The sequence below is a fragment of the Oryx dammah genome, unplaced genomic scaffold, assembly GCF_014754425.2.
Source record: "Oryx dammah isolate SB20612 unplaced genomic scaffold, SCBI_Odam_1.1 HiC_scaffold_28, whole genome shotgun sequence".
Taxonomy (NCBI): Eukaryota; Metazoa; Chordata; class Mammalia; order Artiodactyla; family Bovidae; genus Oryx; species Oryx dammah.
Genome location: NW_024070212.1, coordinates 98,327,961 through 98,346,010, shown reverse-complemented (window position 1 = coordinate 98,346,010; position 18,050 = coordinate 98,327,961). Strand labels below are relative to the sequence as shown.

At 39.9% G+C, this 18,050-nt stretch overlaps 1 protein-coding gene across 2 annotated transcripts in view; it reads left to right on the top strand.

Moving 5' to 3' along the window:
- Positions 1-452: 452 nt before the first annotated feature.
- Positions 453-18,050, top strand: part of LOC120856212 (nuclear autoantigenic sperm protein) — a 28,597-nt gene continuing 10,999 nt past the window's right edge. Inside the window, exons 1-3 of one of the 2 annotated variants that reach the window (XM_040231286.1) lie at positions 453-671; positions 13,899-13,949; positions 16,368-16,478. In XM_040231286.1, the coding sequence (XP_040087220.1) occupies positions 613-671; positions 13,899-13,949; positions 16,368-16,478 (221 nt within the window). In that variant the 5' untranslated portion in view covers positions 453-612. The remainder of the gene's footprint in view (positions 672-13,898; positions 13,950-16,367; positions 16,479-18,050) is intronic. The other variant, XM_040231284.1, reaches the window with a different exon arrangement.

Genomic DNA, 18,050 nt, shown 5'->3' with positions numbered 1-18,050 from the left:
GGTGACCAATCCTAGGACAGGACTGTTTCGCGTCAGTTGTTGCGGAGGTTCAGAGCCACGCGTCTCTCACCGATAACAGTTCTAGCCGTTGCAGGTATACCCGTGCTCGGTTCCTGCGTGTCCATCCGTTACGACTCAGAGGACAGATAGAAAGTCTCAGTTACCCTCCTAAGTATCGGGCCTAGAAAGAGACTCCAGGCTACTCGCTCCACACATGTAGAGCAGCACTAGCTTCTTTTTTGGAAGCCGCTGGCCAACGTCCAGTCAGGAGCTGTAGTGCCAAAATTCTTACGCGACTTGCTAGAGAAGCAAAAAGTTGCTTTCTTCGAGGAAGGCAGACCAGGGAGTAAAGGTAGCCGGTAGAACCAGGCAGTGCGGGCGGAGGATATCCTTGGGTTGGTTTGGGGCTGGGTCCTGGCCCTTTAAACTCGAGGGGGAGGATCCGGAAGTGGATAGGCGGGGCGAAGGGCCCTGCTATATAAGAGGACCCAACCGCGCGGGGTCTCCAATCTGCCATTTTCTCTCCCTGAATAAGTCTCTGGCGTCCTGAATTCCGTCTTGTTTTTCTCACAGGCTGTGTCCCGTCCGCTGGCCCACCACCTCAGGGGAACGATGGCCGCAGAGTCCACAGCCACTGCCGCCATCACCGCGGAGCTGGTTTCCGCCGACAAGTAAGCCGGACCGTGGAGAGCTTGAGGCACTGGCCAGTCCGCAGGGAGGGGGTGGTGGACGGAGGCTCCCTGGGAGGGGCAGACCGGAGGGTTGGAGGACGTGCCTTCCAATGAACAACCGTCGCTATTCGGGAAGGCCCGGACACTGGAGAAGCTCACCTCTTGTAGAGAGTCTTCCCTCAATATCAGTAACGCCGGTCGGCTGGCGCCCCCTGCCCCGCTTTTCGCGGCCGCCATCTTGCCGGGGGCAGCGGCGGCTGTCTCCATTGCCTGCCCCTCTCTTTCCTCCCCCGGCCCGGGGCTATCGGTGGGGAGGCGGGGCCCAGGCGCGCCGGTGTGCCTTCATGCCCCTGCTATCCCCACACAACTGGTGTAAGCCTCCGGTAGTATTCTCAAACACCTCGGGAAAATAACCAACAGAGATTTGGCGCCAAAAGAAAAAAAAAAAAAAACCTGCCCGGGGAAGGGGGGTGGACGGGGGGGGGGGGGGGGGGGGGACCCCTGGGGGGCGGGGTTGTGCGCCAGTGCGTTCGCTTCCCTCCGCGGGCTCTGGAGCAGGGGGCGGGGCCCCGAGGAGGCGGGAAAACTCCATTGTTTGGGGCCTTGCGGCTCGCGGTCCGCCTCGGACTTCCGCGGTGGGTCACGAGGGAGCTTGTTCCCTGCGGACTCCTTGCTCACCTGGTGCCCTCCTACCTTCAGCTAGGCCCATTTCTTTTTGTGGTGGAGAGCATCGTGGTTCTTTTAGATTTTGGCAATGTTGGCAGGGGACTCAATTGCTTGTAGAGGACTTAATCGGGTCGTGAAGCATCTTTAGCGCTGCGTTGAGGTCTCACTTCTAGCAGCGTTTGGTTGCTAGGAGAATGGGCAGTATTATGCGTGAAGTGCAGTAGAATGGAAGACATGATTGCTGTCAAAACGGCACAGTGCCACTCCGGTATTTTTTGAACGGTGAAGGGAAACGGGAGGTTTATTCGAAGAAACAAATTATTAAGTGGCAGAGTCTGGTTAAGTCCTAGTATTTCACGTTTTTATTCCCTCATTTCTCATCCTTCCTTCATCCCCAAACCTTGAGAGGAAATTGCATGAAAATTTAATAAGCTAGTTGGAGAGAACAATAATGGCAGCATTCCTCAGTTAAATTATTGAGGGGTAAGGCGTTTAAGGGGGAGGGTGAAGAAAATTAACGTGAGTTTAGACTCTGTTAAGAACAAACATTATAAAATAAAATACACATTATAATTCCAGTTTAACCATTGAAAGAATAAAAAACACGTATAACTTGCAAACCAGTAGAGAGAAAAAAAATGAAATGAGAAATAAACCTTAATTCAGAGTTGACTTTGATACCACTTTCATTGCTTAATTAGTGAACGTTGGGCCACAGTTTTGTCATCTCTAAAAAGCTTCAATTTGGCTTCTGTTCTCTCATGACATTTAAACAACATTGGTAAAAATTTATCAGTGACTGTCTAAATGTTAAATCAGTCCTTGTCCTCACTAGCTTTCTAAATAGTTCTAATTTTTAATGTTTTCATGTTACAGTAGATAAAAGAATATAACAGTTTGTAATGTAGTGGTAAGGAGGAATGAGGAAACTTAGGAAGTCTTAGGTGGTGCACTGAATTTTAGTTTAGCTGTCTTATAATTTCTGAGCTACATAATGGTACCTTTAGATGAGAGATGTCAAAGTAAAAATGAGTGGTTTAACTCAATCCTTAAAGTTCTGGAGTTTGTTGTTTCTCTTTCCGTAAGTGTAAGGTTAATCTGTGTTGGTGTGAGGCTTTTTTGGTGCTTAGTATTCAGTGTTCTTCCCTGGAGAATCCCAAGGATGGGGGAGCCTGGTGGGCTGCCGTCTTTGGGGTCACGCAGAGTCGGACACGACTGAAGTGACTTAGCATTCAGCTGTTTAAAGTGAGATCAGTAACTTCTTGTATTGGGTTGGCCAGAAAGTTTGTTTGGGTTTTTTTCCGTAAGCTCAGTAAGTAGGCTTTACCATGAGATGAATTAATGTCACAGTAATTAGAATATACTTTTGTGAAAGATTTAGCCAACGTACCCTTGTGATTGGAGGTGTTAGGCCAGTATATTAGCTCAAATGTGTAAATGAGAAAAGAGTCTCCGTGGACCTGCAAAAAAAATACTGTTCTTACAAGATTGTTTTATTTACTCATTAATTTTTTTGTGGCATGGCATGTAGGATCTTAGTTTCTTGACCAGGACCTTGAACCCGAGCCCCTTGTATTGAAAGCTCTCAGTCTTAACCCCTGGACCACCAGGGAAACCTCCTTAGAAGATTGTTTTAAATGAAATCTGATACATGATAATCTCAGGCTGGTTTTGAGGTGAAGGACAAGAACAGATCAGAAAAATAAATGAAATATTGAAATTATTTCTGAACAAGATGAATATGACTTGTACTCTTAGGACAAGTTTATTCCTCATCACATCCATTAATTTTGATAATTTATGTGTGTCCAAAAGAATTCTTCACTTACCACTTTAAAAGCTGGGGTTCAGAGAATTCCCTCGTGGTCAATTGGTGGAATCAGTGCTTACACTGCAGAGGGCAAGCTGTGCGGCCCATCTGAAAAAAAAAAAATTGTTTAAAAAAGAGCGCTGAGGTTCACCCTTAAGATTCCACACACACATAAAAAATGTCCTGTGTTCATGGACTGGAATGCTTGATACTGTTAAGATGTTCATACTACCCAAAGAGATCTGTAGATTCAACAGTCTGTCAAAACACCAGTGGCACTTTTTGTACAAATAGGAAAATGCATCCTAAAACTCATAAGAAACCTCAAGGGATCCCAAATAGCCAAAACATTTTTTGTTGTTTTTGGCCTTGCCTCGGCCTGGGCCCTTAGCAGTGCGAATGTGGATCCACTGGACCACCAAGGAAAGTGAAAGTGAAGTAGCTCAGTCGTGTCTGACTCTTTGTGACCCCGTAGACTGTAGCCTACCAGGCTCTTCCCTCCATGGGATTCTCCAGGCAAGAATACTGGAGTGGGTTGCCATTTCCTTCTCCAGGGGATCTTCCCAGCTCAGGGTTCAAGCCCAGGTCTCCTGCATTGCAGGCAAACGCTTTAACCTCTGAGCCACCAGAGATTCCCTGCTAAAACAGTTTTGAAAAAGAACGAAGTGTAGGTCTCACTTCCTGATTTCAAAACATTGCAAAGCTATAATAATCAAAACAGGCTGGTACTGGCATGATGGAGCAATGGAATGTAATAGTCCAGAAATAAATCCTTGCATATGGTCAAATGATTTTTGTTAAGGGTGCCAAGATCACTCAGAGAGGACATGACATTCTTTTCACCAAATGGTGTTGGGAAAATGGGATGTACACATGTAGAAGAATGAAATTAGACCCTTATATACAAAAATGAGCTGAAAATGGATAAAAGTTCTAGATATAAGGCCTGAAACTGTAAATCTCCTAGGAGAAAGCATAAGTTGAAGGTTCCATGGGACTTCCTTGGTCGTCCAGTGGCTAAGACTGCTTCCAATGCAAGGGGTGTGGATTTGATCCTTGGTCAGGGAACTAGATCTCCACATGCCTCAACTAAGAGTTCACAAAAGAAATAAATAAAAATAAATATTAAAAGCCCTATGGAAATTCCCTGGTGGTCCAGTGGTTAGGATTCAGTGGTTTCACTGCAGTGAAACCCTGCTTTGGGGAACTAGGATCCCTCAAGCCCTACTCCCAACAAGGGTAGTTTTTTGGACTTAGAAACATTACAGATTAGTTTTGTCTGTTTTTGAATGTTATATCTACAGTATGTTATTATATGACCTCTTATACTCAACTTTATGTGAATCATCCACATTACATATTATTTAGTGATTCTTTTTGCTGTGTAGGGGCTCTGCTTTTGAATACTGCACTTTTTCTGTTATATCGTAGGTGGGTGCTGAACATGTATTTATTTGTAAGGGTGTCTTAAAACTTTTTATGGAGGGACTTCCCTGGTGGTCCAGTGGTTAATACTGCAAGGGGCACAAATTTGATCTCTGGTCAGGGAACTAAGATCTTGTACACCAAGTGGCGCAGCAAAAAAAAAAAAAAAAACCTAGACAGATGATGTCTATGATGACTAGGAGTCAAGAAAACTGGGTTCTCTTTCTGGCTAGCATGGTGGACCTCAGTTTTCCCATTTGTAAAATAGTGGCAGTAATGGGGAAGATTCTTTTAGGAAAATTTGTGAAGCAGTTTTTTTTTGTCCTATTTATAGGCATAGTGAAAGTGTTAGTCCCTCAGTCCTGTCCGATTCTTTGTGACCCCATGGACTGCAGCCTGCCAAGCTCGTCTGTCCATGGAATTCTCCAGGCAAGAATACTGGAGTGGGTAACCATTCCCTTCTCCAGGGGATCTTCCTGACCCAGAGATTGAACCTAGGTCTCCTGCACTGCAGGCAGATTCTTTACCATCGGAGCCACCGAGGATTCCCTGTATTTATTGAGCATTTGTTTTATATAATAAGGAGACAGAAAAAGATCTCTGCTCTTAAATGGAGACTACTGGGATAGAGACTATAAATATGTATATTAGAGAATATCAGTGATAAAGTGCTATGCAAATAATTACTTTACCTTCACCTAGTTTAAAGAGATGTGAGGTAACTGGGTGGTTATTTTAGATTGGGCAATCTGGAATGGCCACAAGGAGATGAATGACCAGGAGCCAGCTGGTCATGAATGAAGTTTCCATTCATGAATAGGAGAGAGAGTGGATGCAGGTACAGGTAGGTTGATGGTTTTGGTGGTTGAGGGAGACTTCCTGTCTAGTGGTGTCTATTTGCTCAATGAGGTGTGAAGCAAGACCTGCTTAGAAGTAAGGGAGAATGGAATATGGTGTAGGAGATTTGAGGAGAGAAATAGTTACTTTGGAGACTTGGAAGACATATTTTAGGGAATGTAGTAGGATTGCCAGTTTTGTCCTTGCTTCAGATTTGGGGCCAAGAATTTAAAGAGTGCAGTCAGTGCTGTTTTCTTAAATGTGCATTCAGCTGCTTTTCTGGAGCAGACACAGAATAGACAGCTAGAGGGTTGAAACCACCTCTTGCGGAACTTAAAAGTTCTCTAGAAGAAAGGCCTTCTTCACAGAGCGAGAGTTTATGTTAAGGAAAAAAATCTTGACAATCAAGACAGTTGGAGACTCCCCCCCACACGTTTAGCAGCTACTGGTTTGGTCTCTTGGTGCTTGTATTCCTTTGATAGAGCACCGTTTCCTCTGCATTCAAACGTCCCAAAGTGGATGGTTGTAAAAACATTTTCTCTGATATATCTGTTCAGTTGCTTTCTTTGATTCTTTTCATAGCCAGGCTTCTTTAGGGAAGAGTCTGCATTTCTACTCTCCCATTTTTTCCCCTTCTATTTGCTTATGCATTTAACAGATGTATTCAATACATATTTTAATATGTTGGGTTTCAGAGATACAGAGATGAATAAGATACGAGTTTCGAGTCATCAGATCACAGTCTAACTGGACAACTGTGTTCTGAGAATATATACATTTGTCCATCCTGTCTCAGTTGAGCTGCTTTCCTTCATGTCATTTAAACAGCATTGCTAAAGATAATCATTGTCCAAATGCTGAAGTAGACCTTATCATTCTTAGCTTCCTAATTAGTTCTTTCTGGTACCTTTTTGCTGCCTCTGATACCAGGTACTCCTTCTTTAATTTTGTTTTCCTTTGATGCTGCCTCTAATTCTTCCTATCTTTTGGTTCTTTCATTGTTAATGATTGCTAGCATCTTTTGATTCCTTATGTGCCAAGCATTGAACTAAGCACTTCGTGAACATTCTCATTTAATTTTCAAAACAAATCTTGTGAGATGGGTACTGTTAATAGTTGAGGAAACTTAGGTACTTCACATGATAAGTGGCAAAGTCACTTGTCCTTAATCCGACCCTTAGTGATTCAGAATTGGTTACTTTAACAGATATTGATTAGATGCCAGGCTTTGTGCTTGGTTGTAGAATACAGTTTAGGATAAGACAGACATGGTTTCTCAGATCTTAATCCGGTTGGAGAAAACAGAAAGTCAGTAGGCAGTTAGAATATAGCATGAGTTATGATTGGTGTTACATATAGATTAGAAAATCATTTGTGTAATTGGGTAAGTTACTACTCTGGAAAATAGGATATTGACACATACAACAAGGTGTTGTGTGTGTGTGTGTGTGTGAGAGGGTTAAATGATAATGTAATAGGTATTGCTCTATGACAGATGTTTGCTCTGAATTGGCCCATTGAATGTTACCCATTTCCCTGGTGGTCCAGGACTTCCCTGGTAGCTCAGACGGTAAAGCATCTGCCTATAGTGTGAGAAACCTGGGTTCAATCCCTGGGTTGGGAAGATCTCCTGGAGAAGGAAATGGCAACCCATTCCAGTACTCTTGCCTGGAAAATCCCATGGACTGAGGAGCCTGGTAGGCTACAGTCCATAGGGTCGCAAAGAGTCGGACAGGACTGAGCCACTTTCACTTTCACCAGTGCGTAAGACTCTACTCTCCCAATGCAGGAGGCCTGGGTTCTGGTCAGGGAACTAGATTCCACATGCTGCAATTTAAGAGTTTGCATGCTGCAACTAAAGATCCCTCATGCTGCAACTAAGACTCAGTGCAGCCAAATAAATACATATTTTTTTTAAAAATCAACCAACCAACTCGTAATATGTACCCACAGTTCTCACTAATGAATCCTGTTCTTGTACCTTGTTTTTGCTCGGATAGTGCTTAGTTTCCCAATCCCAGAAATAAAAATTCCAGATTCACCCTCCCTCCTTTCCCAGTTTCTAAACAGTCACCAATATTTAGCAATTTGGTGTTTTGTACCTTAGAGGGCCAGATAGGAGAAAGTGATGTGGTGGTGGGGATTGAAGTGAATTCTCCCTGACAGTGCTAGGTCACTGTTCAACTTCAGTTATTGCGGAGAATGTATGCCACAGTGGCAGATATTTTTGATATTTAAAATATTATTTCTTTGACTAGGGCATACATTTCTGGTCAAAATCCAGAAGACGGAGTATACAGTGAAATGTTAATTAACCCTTATTAGCATTTTCTCCTTACAGTCCACCAGTGTTCATAATTTATTATGTATCCCTCAGTGATATCTTCTGGGCTTCCCTGGTGGCCCAGTGGTAAAGAATCTGCCTACCGATGCAGGAGATGCAGGTTCAATCTCTGGGTGGGGAAGATCCCTGGAAATGGAAATAGCAACCCACGCCAGTGTTCTTGCCTGGAAAATACATGGACAGAGGAGCCTGGCAGACTACAGTTCATGGGGTTGCAAAGAGTTGGACACGACTTAGCAACTAAACAACAATAACAGCAATGATACCTAATCATATAAGAGCAGATTGTATGTAGTTATTCTACATTATTATACAAATGGTAGCACACTTGACAGATTTCTGACCACTTTATTAGCAATGTATTTTGGAGATGATTCCTCCTCAGGATGTAATTTCCTCATTAGGGCATAGTTTTCCGTTTTTTTTATTTTTATTTTTTTATTTTTTAATTTTTTTTTATTTTTTAAATGGCTGCATTTTATTCTATTCTGTAGCTGTCTCATAACAGGTTTCCTATTGGTGGATACTTGAATTCTATCCAGAATTTAATTATTACAAATAATGCTTTAGTGAATAACCTTGTAAACCATGGACTTATCTATAGGATAAATTCTACAAGTGGAACTGCTGGATCAAAGAGTGTTCACTTGTTATTTTTGATAGATACTGCCAAATAGACCTGCATAGATGTTTTGTAAATTTAAACTTCTATTAGTAATATACATATATTTAAACTTCTATTAGCAATTGGTTAGCGTGCAGTACTTATACAGCAGTATATGCAGAGCCTTGCTGAGGTTGTGAGTTGAAGCCTGACCTGGATCATGACCCTTTTGGATACCCTCACGTCCCTCCTTTTGATTCCCTGATAGCTCAGACGGTAAAGCGTCTGCCTGCAATGCTGGATACCTGGGTTTGATCCCTGGGTCAGGAAGATCCTCTGGAGAAGGCAACCCACTCCAATACTCTTGCCTGGAAAATCCCATGGATGGAGGAGGCTGGTAGGCTATGGTCCATGGCGTCACAAAGAATCAGAAACGTCTGAGCGACTTCACTTTTAGCAATATATGGGAACAGTTGTTTCTCTTACATTCTCGTCTTTGAATATTTGATGGGTAAAAAAATGTTTTCTCATTGTAGTTTTGTGTTTCTCTGAAGAATGTGAGTGCGTATTCAGATGTTTGAGCTCTTTGTGTTTCATTTTCTGTGAATAGGTTTATATCCTTTCATCTTTTCTTGCTGGACCTTTTTCCTTTTGATTATAATAACTGTATATAATTTGGTAAGTTAACCTTTTGTGAAATGAATTAGATGGAGTAGAATTTATCAATCTTCTATATTTCTGAATTTAAAAAGGCCTTCTCCAGATGAATTACATAGTAATTTTCCCATGGTTTTCTTTAGTAATTTTTGGTTTTTCAGTTTACATAAAAATTTTTCAAGAGAAGCAGAAATCCAGATTTTTTATGTGCTATCTTCATAGTTTTAAATGTAGTAGCTACTGTAATTAACATTAAAAAAATAATTGTGGATAAACATGTCTGTGGCTCAGATAAGACACGAACATTAGTGTATAATTTTTTTCCTAATCTGGTGATTGTTACATTGTGGTTCCCAAACCAGGAGTAGCATCACCTAGAAGGTTGTTAGAAATGCAAATTCCTGGACCTCGTAGTAGATCCACTGAATCAGAACTCTAGGGTTGGGACTCAACAATCTGTTTAATTCATGTAGACTGAAGTTTGAAGAATCTCTGCTTTAATTATGCCTTTTCTTCTGACTGTACTGCTATGGCTTTGATTGGTTCATGCCCTTTTTGTCTAGGCTACTAAGTAAGAATAGAAGTAAGTTTATCACTGCTGACCTGCCTCTTGAGAAACCTGTATGCAGGTCAGGAAGCAACAGTTAGAACTGGACATGGAACAACAGACTGGTTCCAAATAGGAAAAGGAGTACATCAAGGCTGTATATTGTCACCCTGTTTATTTAACTTATATGTAGAGTACATCAGGAGAATCGCTGGAGGAAGCACAAGCTGGAATCAAGATTGCCGGGAGAAATATCAATAACCTCAGATATGCAGAAGACACCACCCTTATGGCAGAAAGTGAAGAAGAACTAAAAAGCCTCTTGATGAAAGTGAAAGAGGAGAGTGAAGTTGGCTTAAAGCTCAACATTCAGAAAACTTAGATCATGGCATCCGGTCCCATCATTTCATGGCAAATAGATGGGGAAACAGTGTCAGACTTTATTTTGAGGGGCTCCAAAATCACTGTTATTTTGAGGGGCTCCAAAATCACTGCAGATGGTGATTGTAGCTATGAAATTAAAAGACACTCCTTGGAAGGAAAGTTATGACCAACCTAGACAGCATATTAAAAAGCAGAGACATCACTTTGTCCACAAAGGTCCGTCTAGTCAAGGCTATGGTTTTTCCAGTGGTCATGTATGGATGTGAGAGTTGGACTGTGAAAAAGCTGAGCGCCGAAGAATTGATGTTTTTGAAGTGTGGTGTTGGAGAAGACTCTTGAGAGTCCCTTGGACTGCAAGGAGATCCAACCAGTCCATCCTAAAAGAGATCGGTCCTGGGTGTTCATTGGAAGGACTGATGCTGAAGCTGAAACTCCAATACTTTGGCCACCTGATGCGAAGCGCTGACTCATTTGAAAAGACCGTGATGCTGGGAGGGATTGGGGGCAGGAAGAGAAGGGGACAACAGGATGAGATGGTTGAATGGCATGACCGACTCAGTGGACATGGGTTTGGGTAAACTCTGGGAGTTGGTGATGGACAGGGAGGCCTGGCGTACTGCGGTTCGTGGGGTTGCAGAGTCGGACACGACTGAGCAACTGAACTGAACTGATACCCATTGTTTTCTAATTTTATCCACTTCAAGCTTTTGTACCACAGGGTATGTAAGAAGTAAATTCGATGATATTACACATTCAGTGCCTCAGCTTGATAAAAAGTTAAAGACTTAGGTTGGCATCAAAACTACATGATCTAGCCTTGCTCCTAGGAAGTGGGGATATGAAAAAGTAGGGTGAAGGACAGTTAGAAGGTAAAGTTCAGGTAATTCCTTGGCGGTTCAGTGGTTAGAACTCCACACTTTCACTGCTGTGGTCCCTGGTTCAGTCCCTGGTCTAGGAACTAAAGTCCTGCAAGCTATGCTGTGCGGCCCTGTCCCCGCCTCTCCCCACCCCTCCACTCCCTCCCCCCTGCCCCCCCTCCCCAAAAGATGTGAGCATAAAAACAGTAAACATTTGGGAATGAAGAAATTTGACATTACTCTGACATTTCTGTTTTACATTACAAAAACCCATCTCTTGCATATTGAAATTGAAAGTCTGGTCCTTCAGTCACAGGTAATTTGAGAAGCTCTGTGCTAGAATTAGAATAATCCGTTAGTGAAAGAAGCTATTTGAAGATAATTAGCTATGTCAGGGGCTTCCCCTGGTGGCTCAGTGGTAAAGAATTCACCTGTCAATGCAGATTCAATTCCTGGATCTTGAAGATCCTCTGGAGAAGGAAATGGCAACCCACTCCAGTATTCTTACCTGGGAAATTCCATGGACAGAGGAACCTGGCAGGTTACAGTCCATGAGATCACAAAAGAGTTTGACACGACTTGACAACTAAACAACAGCAAGCTATGACAGGAAGTATTTGTAGATAAGGATCCTGGGCCATTCCAGGGTTCTGGTCAGATCGTTTGCCGCTTACCCTGCAGCTGAACACATTAGCTTTTAAATTGTGCTTTTTTTCCCTGTCAGTGTGAAGTCTGCTTATTTTCAACCCCATTTCCCTGCCCACCTTCCCTCCCCAGGACTTTTCATCAAACTCGTAAACCAGTATAATATTTATAAAAGGTTTAGGAGTTTCTAGCAAAGATACTGGGTCCTGTTGAAGGTAATTGACAACTTTTCATCTCTAAAGCATTTTCTAAGACTCAGATTCCAATATAGTTAGCCCCTGCTTGTCATTTCATCTCTTCTGCTTTTTCCAAATTGTCCTCTGCTGTTTTTTTTCGGTGGGGGCGGGTGTGGGTTGGCGTTGGCACCTGTGGCTTGTGGGATTTTAGTTCCCCCACTTGGGCCATTGGCAGTGATGGGGCGATTCCTAACCGCTGGATAGCCAAGGAATTACCTGTGTGCTCTGCTTTAACTTTTGTTGGAGGTTAATTCCAATGCTTAGCATACAGTAGATACTAATAAAATGGCTATTGAGTTTGATTTTTGAATTAATACATTTATTGAATTGAGTAAGCTATTTTTTAGTTCATTTGTTTTGTGTATATTACTCTGTTTTCATAAACTTGGTATGCTAAATAAGAAAGTCCAAGTATGAAAAATTAATTGACTCATTCTGTTTGTATATTTTAACCTTTGGAGGAGTTAAAAACACAACTTTGTGTTCTCTCATACTCCTAGCTTTCTTGCTGCATGTACTTCAGTTCTAATATATGGCTTCTGAGGTGTTCAGTAGTAAAGTTTTCTATTTTCCCACTGTTCTTTTTCTCCATTTCATCACAGCTAACAAACAGCATTCTCTGCTCTCATTTGAGATGTAACAGTTCTTGGTTTAAACTCTGGTGTGCTTTGGGGGCACAGTTAAAGATGATATATATCCTTAACTGAATATTTCCTTTGGGATATAGGTGAAAACTGATGATAGACTAGGTAACAAAGGCAAGGATTTAAGTTAATACCGAGTGAATAGTGTCAGTGTATAGCATTCCTAGTAATAACTTAAGTCAGCCCTTGAAACCTACCTAAGGTTTAACTGTATGATGGTAAAGAGAGGGTAAATTCTTCTTTCCCTTTATTTATCAATTTTCAAAATAATGCAGTGGTCACCCATCATTTTCCAAAGATGACTAATGAGTTTTTTTTTGTTTGTTTATATTATTGAGAACTCATAGATTTAAACATATTTGGAGTTTTCCAGTCAATTGCAGCTATAATCTTTTAAAAAATATTTAAAATTTTATATTGCAGTATAGTTTGATTAACAGTGTGTTAGTTTCAAGTGTACAGCAAAGTGATTCAGTTATACATATACATGCATCTATTCTTTTTCGAGTCTTTTTCCCACTTAGGTTATTGCAAAAAATTGAGCATATTTTCCTGTACTACACAGTAGGTCCTTTTTGGTTATTCAGTTATTATCTGTGTGTGTGTTTTATATTTATTTGGCTGCTTTGGGTCTTAGTTGCACCATGTGGGCTCTTAGATCATCATTGCGGCGTGAGGGATCTTTCAGCTATGGCTTGTGAACTCTTAGTTGGGACATTCGGGATCTAGTTCCCTGACCAGGGATCGAACCCGGGCCCCTTATTGGGAGCTTGGAGTCTTACCCACTGGGCCACCAGGGAAGTCCCTATTCTCTTCGTTGATGTTCACATTGTCCCTTCTTTTGGCCAGTGAGATTTTATTGAGGTTGGCTCCTAAGTGTGCTTTGGTAATACTTTTGTAAATACGAAACATCAAATGTATAGAGAAGTTGAAAAATACAAAGAACTCTTCTTGCTTTACTCTGGATCCCCCACCTTCCCTTTTAGCATGACCGTTAGTAGACATGATCCTAAATACTGCTGGATAGGGTTTTGCTGCCTTCTGTCCTGATACTGCCCCAGAATCACCTCTGTACTTCTCCAACACTGTTTCAGATCAGTTATATCTCAATGGATTCTTGGTTCCTTTTAGTGGGAAATGGATTTTCAGGAGCACAGTCTAGGGTCTAGGGGCTGCTGAGTTGGTCATTATTTGTAGACTTTTTCAGTAAACACAACTATGAAATATTTTAAAGATATTTATTAGTACTTTTCCCCCAAAAAATGAATGTTCTGGGAAACTTTGCTTTTTCCTTAAAAAAAAAAAAAAAGTTATTTTTAGTGAGCAGTAAACTCAAATCTAGGATGTAACTGTCTTGTTTATTATATCAATAGTATCATGTAGCAAATAAGCATTCAACAGTTACTTGAATGAATAAATGTTAAATTTGATAATTTAAATAAATGTTATGTCAGATCTGAATATATTGGACATTTAATAAATAGCTCTTTTTATGACTTTATGTTTTTAAATTTCTAGTCTTAAAATAGCCTTTCATTTTTACTTTTTTTCCCCTTAATTTTTCTTTACAGAATTGAAGAAGATGCCCCTGCTCCTTCTACTTCTGCAGATAAAGTGGAGAGGTATGATTATTTACAATGGTGTGATTTGATTTATATCTAGAACATAGACATAAGAGCTATGTAACTTGAGGGCAGTTTGTTTTATCATCTTTAATAGGTAACGAGTGAGAGTGAATAAATGTTAAAGTATTTGTTCAATTTAAAGTATGGAGTCCTGACAGTGACGTCATCAGGTTTTTTGTATTTGATTAAAATATTTGAATTTTTATTTTTTATTTATTTTTTAAAATATTTGAATTTTTAAAGTTGTTTAATTCTTCTCCTTAATTGGTACACAGCATGACTGGCAAATGCTAGCTTATTCTTTTGTTTGAATACATCTACTGATTTAGATCTTAGTTTTGTAAGGTTGCCATTTTCAATTTTGTTGTTAATTCTAGTTGAAAGTTTTAAATTTTATATTGGGCCCACATGTATTTCCATGTAACTTCTGCATCTTGATGTGACCATAGTTCTTAACCAGAGGAAGCATAATAATTGGAAAGCTTATCCAAAAGGTAAATGCCTGAGTTGCATTCCTGGAGATTTCATTTGTTAAGCTTTGAGTGTATGAGTGTTTTAGAAAACTTCCTGGTAAGTCTTAAGCTCACTTAGGTTGAAAATTATTGTTCTAAATTCTTTCTAATCCTTCTGCAAGATATATGCACATCTTTTGGGTTTTCTTTAAGAGTCTTAAGTTTTTCTTTTCTTTTTTTTGTTTTCATCGTTTTATGTTTTTTACATTATGGTCTTAAATTCCTTTGTTATTTTGGTTACTTAAACTATGTCTTCTACAAATACTATCTAATGATTTGTGAGTTAGTCTCGTTTTTGGGTAGAAGGAGTACTGCTCAGGATTGATTCCTAAACACATTCACATAACTATTAGAGGGTTAATCTTGGTATATACCATGATATTAAATTTTGGGACTGAGCATAAGGTGTAAATGTAGCTAGGCTATTTAACCCTTGGGACACTGCTGATAGGTAATTAATATTATAAACCTTTATGATCTTTCAAGGAGTATGATAATTGATTCTGAGAGAAATGTGAAGGATAGTTGGGAAAAACATGAAGAGTCTCATAAATTGGTAACAGCTGACCTGAAATGGTTACTTACTACTGCCCAGCAACTATAGCATGTTTCCCTAGCCAAGTTGTTCTTCTATTCTGTTGAGCAATTTTTTCTTAACATTTAATACCATCACCTGTCTTCTTGCACTTGATGAGTTTACTTTTTTAAAAAAAATTTCTGATCAGTGAATAAGCAATAGGCAGGGAATTTTTTAAAAATTATTTTTTAGTTGAAGGGTAATTGCTTTACAGAATTTTGTTGGTTGCTGCCAAACCTCAACATGAATCAGCCATAGGTATACATATGTCCCCTCCCTCTAGAACGTCCCTCCTGTCTCCTTCCCTATCCCATCCTTCTAGGTTGTTACAGACCCCCTGTTTGAGTTCAGTTACTTTATCTTAAATCTGTACGCATACATTCTTTTCTTTTGGATATGGGTCCATGCTCTTATTCAGAGGTTCTCAAAAGTATAGTGTAGTTTGTATACCCTTGGTATCCCCAAGACCCTTTGAGAGATCCTGCAAGGTCAAAACTGTTTTTATAATTGGAAGAACATTTGCCTTTTTGACTGTGTTGACATTGATACTGATGGTGAAAAGGCAGTAGTGGATAAACTTACTGGCCCTTTATTTAACATAAGTCAAGGCAGTATAAGTAGTTCACTACCAGTTTCACTTCGAAAGTAATACAAGCTAATAAATTTATTCTCAGTCCTTCACCAAATGATTTTATAATCTGTGTGACAAAAAGTGAAGTATGAATGCTACTTCTGCATACTATGGTAGGTAAGATGGTTGTCTTTAGGAAAAGCACTTGTGTGGCCATTTGAATTAAGAATCAGATTTTTCTTTGTGGACATGGGGACAGGGGAGGGGAGGGTGAGATATATGGAAAAAGTAACATGGAAACTTACATTACCATGTGTAAAATAGATAGCCAACGGGAATTTGCTGTATGGCTAAGGAAACTCAAACGGGCTCTGTATCAACCTAGAGGGGTGGGATGGGGAGAGAGATGGGAGGGAGGTTCAAAACGGGGGGGATATATGTATACCTGATTCAAGTTGATTCATGATGAGGTTTGACAGAAAAACAGCAAGATTCTGTAAAGCAATTAGCCTTCGATGAAAAATAAATAAATTAAAAATAAAAATTTTAATGGAATTCTGGATTTGAAAGGATGACCAACAGACAAACTGATTATGCAGATTTGTAGTGAGCTTTTGTAGTGATAGATTGTGGGTTAGCCAGAGCAGTTGAGAGGTTTAAGGAAATAAAATACTATGGTTTAAATGTAGCAGATATTCAAAAAATGTTGATTTTAAAAGTATATGACACCTGAAAAGAAATCTTTTTTCTTGCAGTCTGGATGTGGATAGTGAAGCTAAGAAACTATTGGGATTAGGACAGAAACATCTGGTAATGGGTGATATTCCTGCAGCTGTCAATGCCTTCCAGGAAGCAGCTAGTCTTTTGTAAGTATTGTGTTACATTCCTAATAAACTTGAGTCATAAAAAGTTGTTTAATGGGAAAAAGAATGAAAAGCAAGAGTTTAAAAATTTATTTTTCATGTATGAGCTTATTCTTATAACTATAAAACTCACATATAACTGAGCAGTTTTAGCCTTTGGTTTTCCTGAGATAATGAAATTTGTTTTCTGTTGATCACTAACTAATTTGTCCCAGTTCGGGGACTTGTTCCAATTTTAACAGTGGAAGTGTGTTTTTTTTTAAACTTAGGTTTTATTTGAAGTGGAGTTGATCTACAATGTTACATTAATTTCTGCTGTATATCAGAGTGACTCAGTTACACGCATATGTACATTTTTTAAAATTCTTTTCCCTTAAGTATATATCCCAGGGTACTGAATATACCTGTATAGTAGGACTGTGTTTATTCTAATGCTTGAAGTTCTGTATCCAGGGGAAGTCCGTAATCCCAAGCAAGGCATGGTTAGTCACCCTCTCACTAGTGCTGTTATTAGCCAGCATTTTTCATAGATTCTTAGCACCTTTGTTATCTGTACAATTTCTTGAATATTGGTAGTTGACCACCAGGTGGCCATGTATATCTGTATCTTGGGGGAACAGGTTAGTCTTAGTGCCTCAAGAGTGATTTAGTTTAGCCAAAGACTTTAATGTACTTTCTACAGTGAGAGAAAGTGTCTTTTAAGTGGTAGCCTTTCAGCCTGTGACTTGTTTTCTCAAAAATACCATTACCAATAGCAGTTGAAGTCAGTCATGTATGCTTATTAGTTGATAACATTATATTCAGTGGAATTGAAATCTTCCTTATGAAAGAGATGCTTATAATAAAGCTGGGTTTCAGGTTTGAGGCTCACTGATTAAGTCTTTGGCTTCTTCATTCCTTTTATTCAGTCAGGGTTATAGTAGTGTATTTTTTTCCTAACCCTTACTCCCTCTAGAACAGAATCTTATTCCTGGATGCCTGTTGATTCTTGTGGATTTATTGGCCTCTGGCCTCTCTGTCATCATCTGGGCCTGAAGAGCTGAGGTTCTGGGATTCAGTGTTGTGCTAAGGGTAGGATCCAGGTTTCATCTGATGCTAAGTAATTAGGTGTTTTTATATAAAAACCTTACATTGTAAAATGTTAAAATTAAATTTTTAAGATTGAGCACATAAAAACACACTTCTTAGCTTTTTCCTTCCAGATTCCTGAAAAGTTTGTTTTCTCACTGTCCTGCCATTAAGGGTATTTGAGGAGAATTTGAGATGCATTCTTCTAATCTAACAGACTTCCCTTAAACATGACCTTCATCACTATAGCTTTTATGCTCAGTTGCTCTTACTAGACTTTTAGGCTATTAGTTGACCTGACTTAGCATGATTTCTCTTTACTCCACATAAAGTACTTCCTCCTCCTCATTTATCATACTTGTGATTTTTCCTCTGCTGCTTCCGTGTTTATAGGTATTAATAGCTAAACTTGGTATATATATTGCTATCTGTATTTCTAAGCATTATTTTGAATGATTTTATATACATTAACTTAATTAGTTCTTGCAGTGGATCTAAGCGGTTCTT